Source organism: Octodon degus, unplaced genomic scaffold (assembly GCF_000260255.1).
Source record: "Octodon degus isolate 3935 unplaced genomic scaffold, OctDeg1.0 scaffold00089, whole genome shotgun sequence".
Classification (NCBI taxonomy): Eukaryota; Metazoa; Chordata; class Mammalia; order Rodentia; family Octodontidae; genus Octodon; species Octodon degus.
Window position 1 is genome coordinate 4,635,634 of NW_004524665.1, and position 9,433 is coordinate 4,645,066.

The 9,433-nt window shown below is 43.6% G+C and overlaps 2 protein-coding genes across 6 annotated transcripts in view; both read left to right on the forward strand.

Moving 5' to 3' along the window:
- The window catches only part of LOC101575991 (UDP-glucuronosyltransferase 1-8), a 200,441-nt gene that overhangs the window by 123,455 nt on the left and 67,553 nt on the right, over positions 1–9,433 (forward strand). The window lies entirely within an intron of this gene.
- Positions 4,869–5,789, forward strand: LOC101575602 (UDP-glucuronosyltransferase 1-2). Its single transcript, XM_004637414.1, has one exon. It carries the CDS (start codon positions 4,869–4,871, stop codon positions 5,787–5,789), a length of 921 nt encoding a protein of 306 aa, XP_004637471.1.

Sequence of the window (9,433 nt, forward strand, 5' to 3'; positions counted from 1 at the left end):
GGCATTTGGTGGATTTTTCAGCGTCTTTTACATGAAGAATTTATGTTCTGTGCAAAGAAGGTAACTTTGTTTCTTTTCCAATTGTATCACTTTTACTTTTTTATATTCCCTTATTCTTTTGAAGTTACCATCTTTTTTTTTGGGGGGGGGGAAGGAAATTGAACTCAGGAACATGCACTTACCAGGCAGGTGCTTACTCTACTGAGCTATCTCCCCAGCCCCTTGAAGTTGCCATTTCTATGTGGAATAAAAGTGCTCAGACTGGACACCCACGTCTCACTCTAACTATACAGAGACATTGTATTTTCCCACTTAATATGTTTTGGCTATGAGTGTCATACATGACCTATTATGTAGATGTATTCTCCTTTACACCTGGATTTAATGGGTTTATCTCATAAAAGGAGGTTGGATTTTATCAAAGGCTTTTCTCTATGTACTGATCATGTAATTTCTATAATCCTGCTTATGTACTATTATTATGCTAATTGCATTCTGCATGCTGGGCAGCCTTGTGTCCTTGGAATCAATCTACTTGATCATGGTGAATGAGCTTTAAAGTGTGATGCTGGATTCAGTTTGCCAATATTTTGTGCAGGAAATTTGCATATGTAGTCCTCATTGACTTTTGCCTATAATCATTTTTTCTGTTATATTCTTATCTAGACTGGGCAGCAGATAATACTGGGTACATAAAGTGCACTTGGAAGGACATCTTATTTTTGTTTTGTAAGGCCTTTGTGAGGGGCATTGGTATTGTCTCCTGTTATTAATTTCACCTCTGATCTTTATTCTGTATTTCATTCTACTGATGTCGTTTTTGATTTGTTCTTGATAATGTAAGGTTTTGAAATGGTTTCTGTTTAGGTTATTTGAAATCACTGTGTTTTTCTCATGTAGGCCTTTATATTTGTCACCTTTTTATAACATTGCTCAGTGTCACTCAGCTTTTGAATGGTTTTATTTCCATATTATTCCGTGGATTCTAAGATTTTAACATTTTTTTTTTTTGCTAATTTCTTGAAAGAGCCAGAGATTTTTCAAAGCTTTATTGTTCAATCCCTCTGTGTTTGCATAATTTCTGCAATGCCTCTTGATGTTGTTTTGTAATGTCATTCCACTATGGTCAGCCTATAAAGAAGCAAGAAGGTATTTCAATTATTTATGTTTATTAAGAATTTTTGATGTGTTTTGGGGAAACTTGCTTGAGCTAATGAAAAGAATGTTGTGCATGTGTGCACATGTGTGTGTATGTTTGTGCATGTGTGCACACATGTTTTACTGGGGTACAAAGTTACAATTATCCCTTAGTTCATATAGACTGTTCCAAAATGCCATCTCTCAAGCGAGTGGACAGTGAAGATTAAAAAAAGACTGACAAATGGTGTGATTTGAGAGCTCTAGGAGGATCAAAACCCTCTCACACAACTCAAGATTCTGTGGGGGCGAAGACCTAGACCTTTTCTTGGAGGCCTGTATTTATTCAGTTATGTGCACAAGAAGGCAGAACCATTCAGGGACTTCTCCAAGTAAGGCATTATGTTAATTTAGGAGAGCTGTGTTAACCACAAGAAGGTCTCCACCTAGGCGTAAAAGGACTGAGGCCTCAGCCTTTATCTAGTGGAGGTTGGAGCCAAGCATCCTTGGCTGTGATCTTGTCTCATCCTGTGAGGCTTCATGGCTTCACCATCCATACAGGCCTGAGTCAGAACCCGGGACTCACGGAGGTTCACTTACCAGGAGTCTGTCACCTGTCTCCATACAAGGGGCCTAGGCCTTGGCCAGACTCATAGGTAAATGTGAAAGCCCGTTGGCTAATGTATGTCCTATTCAGAGCTGCTTGTTATGATTCTGTTTCACTGGGGATTGAACCTAGAATCTTCATATTGATCTATATGCCAGTCCTTTTCTACTTTTTGTTCTCTGATTGGATCTTTCTAAGTCTTTAAATTTCCCAGGTGAGTGCAAATATAACTTCCCACTTAAAATCCCAAAAATATGTATTCTGTAGTTTTAGGGGGAAAACACTGTAAATGTTTCCATGTCCACTTGACCCATAGAATACCTTTAATTCTGATATTTGTTGACTTTTTGGGGAGGAGTCTGGATGATATCTCTGTGGGTGAGTGAAATAATGTCAACACTATCATGACTGTGCTAGGATCACTCTGTGTCTCTCTGTCTCTGTCTCTGTCTCTGTCTCTGTCTCTGTCTCTCTCTCCTATCTCTCCCTGTCTCTTTCTCTCTGTCTCTCTCATATGGTAGTGTTTATGGAACTATGTGCCTCTGTATTCAGTGTCTAAATAATCAGAACTGTTTTATCTTCATGGGTTGTACACTTTATCAATTTGTATAGATCTATTTTGTACCTGTTATCTAATTTTTTTTGACGTCTACTTTGGTAGCCACATATATATCTAGTGCTGCCTGATTTTAGAATGCTTTTGACTAGGATATCATCTTCATCCTCTCATTTTCATTCTTTAGATGTTTTTGAGAGAAGATGAGTTTATTTTAGACAATGAAGCACTGCATCTTGTTGCTCAGTCCAACTAAATGGCCTGTGTCTTTTGACAGGAAAAACAAGGACATTTATATAAGAGTAATTATAGCAAGATAGATTCTCATTCATGTCATATTGTTGTTTTTCATTGGTTGTTTTGATTCTTCAACATTCTAGTGAGACTAGCTTGGGGCTGGATAAAGCTAGGTTTGTTGATCTAGGCTGGACATACAGCTCAGGAGCAGAGCACCAACACAGTGTGCTCACAGCACGGGCCTCAATCTCAAGCAGCACTCAGAAAATGAAGCATAAGTGGCAGGAACAATCACAACATACAAACAAACCTGGTCTATGAATATGGTAACAACTTGCTGAGTAGAGCTGTCCACATGGTGACCAGTAACCACGTAAAACAGATGGATGAAAACAGTATCAAATAATGCAAAATCATACCATTTAATGAAGAGAGGAATTTTTAAGTATAAAACTGTAAAAAAAAGTGTCAAAATACATAAAGGAGAAAAATAACAATGAAGAGAAGGAAAAGATAAAATTAAAGATTTAAAAATGGATGAAAGGAAAAGAAAGGTTCTTACAGGGAGACCATAGCAGTAAAAAGAGACAAGGGGTGAAAAAAGATCAAACTAACGATTTGGAAAGGGAGATGAGAGACGAAGAAAAATTAAAGATTAAAGAAAAAGAAAAGACAAGAAGGGAAGAGATAAAACAAAGGGGAAAACTCTCTTTGAGGGCCCTCTTAGGGCAGAGCTGATGCCAGGCGCTGCCTTCTGGGGTGGTGTGACTGCACGGGGCACCCTCGGGGTCAGCAATCCTCAGGGAAGCCAGGGGGCAGCTGAAGCTCCACCTCCTCCGGCCACCTCCAGCCCTGCTGTTGTGAAACTTCCTGCCCATCAGTGACCTGCAAGTTCACATCCATAGCGTACCTGCAGTGCTCTTCCAAGATGACAGTCTTCAGTGGAAAGTGACTTTCTTTTCCTTAAGCACCTCAGACCGACTTCGGGGCACACAGAGCTTGGAGTTCAGAAAAAGCTCCCAAGTGCACATGTGCTAGACCAGCACATGACCACTCAGAGGGGAAGTTCACGGCGGTTCACAGAGATCGGAAAAAGACTTTGACTCTTAAGTAGTAGAGATCAGGACTTCTCCAGGGAGACCTAAAATACTGCAACACAATTACATGTTGTAAGGTGAAAAGTAGTTCCACGGTGGCAGCGACAGTGTAAAATCTAAGTCCACTCTCTGCACTTTAGACTACTCTGTAGACTGCTTGCATTTTCTGGATTTAGTCCTCACTTTTATTTCCTACTCTACCTCCATCCTCTGCCGCAGAACCAGATGCTTGATGCCAGGCCAGCTTTTGTCAATCTCTGTTCTGCTCTCCAAAGCTTCTGGGTTTGTTTCTTCCATGTCTGTTCATAGTGAAAGGGTTTTTGTGCCCACCCTGACCCACCTCAAAGAGTGAGGAGTTCTCTAGAAGGCATGAGTGTGGGCTCTCTGAAAGTAATCACTGACCCATGCAATGAACATTCTGAATCTTAATATATTAAGATCCTTAGGAAGTACTTTTTAAAAATATGCCACGAACCGTGGATATAACCTCGGACTTACTTCACCCAGCGAGGCAGGCAGTCCTCTACGCTGTGCATCTCATCCCAGGAAACTCACGCGCCATGGGCTAGATGAGCAGCTCTTTGCAGACCCGTCTGCAGCACCAAATCAGGTCTCATGTTCAGAGCCATCCAGCTTTTCTCAATCATACAGCTTCCGCCATGTACCTCTGATATTTAAGTAGAGTGAGCACGGTAGGGATATCCTGCTGCACAAAGTGAACTAGATCAGATGACCAGCAGCCACCTTGTCATTTGGTGCAAGCTGGCTTGACAAAACTACCTGGAAACTCTGGTGTATTCCACGTTGCTGGCGAGAGGGAGGAAAGGTGGAAAGTTCCTGGCTAGGATCACTGCTCGGGCTGAAGGAACTTTGGGAACCAAGGCATGGCTCATTCCTCAGAGCTCTGTGACAGCCTTGCAGCAAGCGGGTGACAGAATAGAAGATGAAATGGGGCAAGTGCATTGTCTGAGGAACAGAAATAAAAATGGGTGAACTCAGATGTCCGCCCAGAGAAAGTGAGAGGTCAGAAGAGTTGTGCCAGAAGAGAGGCGATAAGATCAAACTCTCCCTGGCTGGACATGTAAGAGGAAGGCAGTACTCCATAATGATTAACTTGGGTGCAGCACCCATCTTCCAATGACAGGCCATTTTGCTCATGATAAAATCATGAACATGAATCCCAGGGAGGAAGCTCGGTGTGTGTGGAAGGCCAGTATTGTTGGCTTCTGGAGACATGGCCACAGCGCTGCAGGTGCCTTGGCAATGGCTGGTGAGGCTGCTGCTTGTGGGGTGTGTCATGCCATGGGCTGAGGGCGGAAAGGTGCTGGTGGTGCCTATGGATGGCAGCCACTGGCTCAGCATGAAGGACCTGGTGAGAGAGCTCCACTCCCGAGGCCACCAGGCTGTGGTCCTGGCTCCGGAGGTCAGCTTGCAAATCAGAGGAGATGACTTCTTCACTCTGAAGTCCTTTGCCTTTCCTTACACTCAAGAGGAATTTAATAACTTTTTGAGTGAGGGTAGCTTTATCATAGAAACACAGAATATTCTGGAGACATTTTTAACAATTATGCCATCTTTCAAGAAGTTTTCTGAGCTGTATGAGAAGTCTTGTGTGCAGATGCTGCGCAACAGTACCCTGATCAGCCAACTCAATGCCAGTTCCTTCGATGTGGTGCTGACAGACCCTGTTTTTCCTTGTGGGGCAGTGCTGGCCCAGTATTTGAGTATTCCAACTGTCTTTTTTCTGCGGGGCATCCCATGTGGTCTGGACTTTGAGGGCACTCAGTGTCCCCACCCTTTCTCTTACATTCCGCAGATGTTCACAACACACTCTGACCACATGACTTTCCTGCAGAGAGTCAAGAACATGCTCTATCCTGTGGGCTTGAAGTTGTTTTGCCACATGGTTTTTTCTCCCTATGCAAGCTTCGCCTCTGAACTGCTCCAGAAAGAGGTGTCTGTGGTGGATTTTCTCAGCCATGCTTCCGTGTGGCTGATGAGATGGGACTTTGTGCTGGAATACCCCAGGCCCATCATGCCCAACATGGTCTTCATCGGGGGCATCAACTGTATGAGGAGGAAGCCGCTCTCTCAGGTCTGTATTGGTGCCTCTGTCCAGTCTGTCTCCCAGCAGAAATTACTTTCAAGTGCTTAGTTATCACTCATCTTTGCCAAGAGTGTAGCTCTCCTTCTCCTAGTGGCCTTTGTGAGATAAAGTGTTTGTTTCTCTGCAGTAGCTGTGTTTGTTTAAGTAAAGTTAATGTGTGCAGTGGGCTTGGAGAACTTAGAGAGGCAAGGCTGTAGGGCTGTAAGATCACCGATGAGCCTTGATGTGACTCCACCAGGATGGCCCTTTGTAGGTCACCGTCTTTGTTTTGGGATCATTTCCTTTAGCTTCTGCAAATCAGAGGACCCGGACTGCAAGGTGAATCAGCAGGCAGGAGGGCATCTTGCAGATTTTTCAGTGGAAAAACAAAGCCGACCACAAAGGGCAATTGCTGATGTTCTCTTTTCATGGTGTTTTCTGGAAAGGCAGAGATGAATTATTGGAGATCTGAATGCTCTGGGGAAGCAGAGGAAAGCGACCTGACTCACGCATTTCCAATGTGTTAGGACAAGTCATCACTGAATATGAACATTACTCATAATAATGGCTTCCATAATCAAAATATGTTTGCTCAAATCATATTGGGATTATCAATAGCTTTGGTATTCTATATAGAACAGCCAGATCCACGTGTGGGGCTCTTTCTCCTATAGTCTCCTTTGATCTTTGAATGAATATCCCTTACAGTTCATCTCTTCAGATTCCATTTTTGTTGTTGCTGTTTATTTGCTGAGTCACCCGTCTCCCTTTACTTTTAATTTCAAGTAATTTTGTGAAAATTTGTTTTTAAGATCAAAAAGTTTATTGCTAGTGTGGTGGTTTTCTTTTCATGCCAGAATTCTGTCAATTAAAAAGATATCTATCTGTCTGTCTGTCTGTCTCTGTCTCTGTCTGTCTATCTGTGTGTCTCCCTGCCTGCCTGCCTGCCTGCCTGCCTGCCTATCTACCTACCTAGCGTGTGTTTCTCTATCATCTATCCGTGTATTCTTCCTGCCATGTGTTGAAGTCTCATCCTTTTACATTTCTTTTTCATTTTTCCTTGCTTTCCCACCCCGAATTTGGAATCTGCTGAGTCACCTTCATCTCTGCGCATGTAGTGTGCTCCCTTAACCTCTGCACAGCTCCCAACTCCCGGTTCCATTCCTAGCACTCTGTGCTGACCCAAAGCTCACTCTGGTGAAGTGGGACAGTCTTCCCATCTTCAGGCCTTATGGCATGTGTCTGAAAAGTCCTATTCCGTGTAGTGAAACATATTAACAGGCTTCAGTGAGGACAATGTGGACTCCTGTGTCTGCCACTATTTTGCTTTTCCAGGGATTAATCCTGAAAGTCATTAAACTGAGATCTAATGCAAGACCTACAGGTTTTCTCTGTGAAGCCGCAGAGAAATATGTGCTAATATCTTGAGGGATTCCTGTCATCAGTGACTTCCCATTCTCTCAGAGCATCTGGACAACAGGAATAACTGTCACCATGTTCGAGCTTTCTCGGCTTGCTCTTGCATCCTGGGAAGTGCATATTTCTATTATAGATTATATTTTCAGCATATCTTCTTTATATATATTTTTATGCTTTCATTGTTCATTTGAAAATAAAAAAGGAATCATTGTTGCTTTACATCCCTCCTGTCTGCCCCCAGTGTTCTCACAAGGAACTTTTCTGTTGGATGCTTCAAGGTACAGAACTCCTCTGGACTTTGCAAACTAGCGACAAGCCCTGGTGGACCTGTGGCCTGTGAGCTGCGCTGAGCTCCTCATATGATTGAAGTGTGCTAAAGGCTTCGCTGTCGCTGATGCGGATAGTCCAAGTTGAATACTCGAACTGATTTACATATGTTTTCACACTATGAACGAGGAAAATGAACAAAAGTAATGCAAGGAGTTCTGTTTTAGAGAGCTCCCCCTTCTGGGAGTTTAGTGTTGAGTATTTCAAAGCAGAGAGTAACTCGGCATGGTCCTGAGGCCACGAACGAATTTCTGCAGTGCAGTCCCACGGGAACTCCCGGTGACTAAAGTTACCTTGCTGGGTGGAAAAGTGAGGACTTGAAAGCAGTGTGCATTTCTTCTTTTTCTTTTTCTTTATGTACTTAGTACAGGGTCTACAGGTTCTCACTGCACAGATTGGACTTTGAGTGATCCTCTTGTTTTCAGCTTTCCAAGTGCTGGGATTACACACTTGTGCCACCACGCCCAGTCTCCATTGCCATCTCAGCACACGCTGGTGGGACGGACCAGCTCTGTACACTAGGGATCGAACCCTCATCCCTATGCCTGCCTAAGCAGGAGATTTAATCCTTGGAGCTAACTGCCCATCCCTCAATTTGCATTTTTTGAGCAAATTTGATGAGAATGTGTAATTAGAACTTCATAGAAAGCAAAACAGATCAAAGTAATTGATTTTCCAGGGTGGGGAATGTGGCCCACTTCCTGTTCACATAAAGAAGAATAACATGACAATGGAAGAGGTTAGTGTGATTCTTCTTTATTTTTCTTTCTTTCTTCTTTTATGCTACAGGGTCTTCCTATGCAGCTTGGACTGTTTTTAACCTCCCCAGGGCTAGGATTACAAGTGTCACCTACATGGCTGACCTGCTCGCTTCTGTTTACCCAGTGCGTGGGACAGGCCGACATTCAGGACTAGAGTTTGAACCCTCATCCCTGTGTTTGCCAAAGCAGGCACTTAGTCCACTGAGCTATCTCACCTGCCCTAATAGAGTGATTCTTGAAATCTGGAGCATGTCTTGAAGATGATTCCCAGTGGGGAGATAAGAAGACACCAAAGCAGCTGGGGGTGGAGCTGCTGAATGTTAGGATCCTGCTGACAGAGCCTCTTGGTCTCCTGTAGGCATTGGTCTCCTGCTGGTGTCTCAGTGGAAAGTTCTGGGGTCCATGTGCAGGTCCTCTACAGCAGACTCAGGGTTCATCTGCACACATGAACAAATGCCCCAGTTTGTCCAACTCTGATGATCCACTCAGCCCTTCTGTAGAAGATGAATATTCATGCCCATACCCAGTGCATTTCTTATAAAGCATTATGTCCTTCTGTCTCTCTCTGTGTCTCTGTGTCTCTGTCTCTTTCTGTCTCTGAGCTTTGGTTTGTTAAGCTTTGCCTTGGAGCAAACTTCCAAAGTACAGCAGCGATCATCTAGGACCTGTTAAAACTCATAGCTTTGTTAACTTTCACCTGTTAGGAGGAGGCAGAGTGGTTAAAGTTCTGAGACCTCTGCATGGCCTCACCATGCCAGGCCTCTTGCCAACCAATGAGCTCTTCACTGAATATCTTTTAACCAGCTGCATAGCTGCAAGCACAAATCCAGTGATTTCCAGCAGGCATAGCTGCCACCTCAGGGTTTCTGCTCCCTCTCATCACCTGAAAATTCAGACTCTTCTAACATGATTGTGAAACAAAACAACTCCCAGAAAAGATCCCAGTGACTGTCTGCATTGCTGTGAGTTCCTCAGCCCGTGAGCACATGAGCTCCCTTTAGAAGCCCTGGTATTCAGTCTTGAGGTACCACTTCTTGTACAATTCATATACAGCAAGTACCTGCCCAGGGACTTCAACGGCTGTCCCTGTGACATGATTTGAACAGATCCTGGGTGCCGTAGGACAATGCTGACCTTCGCATTTCTGCTCTGTGCTATCCACATGCGATTTCTTTCCAGGCAGACAGTAACTTGAGGGGCCAAGTT

Bases quoted from the DNA above. Each gene is read 5' to 3' on its own strand.
- LOC101575602 (XM_004637414.1), top strand. From the start codon at position 4,869: ATGGCCACAGCGCTGCAGGTGCCTTGGCAATGGCTGGTGAGGCTGCTG.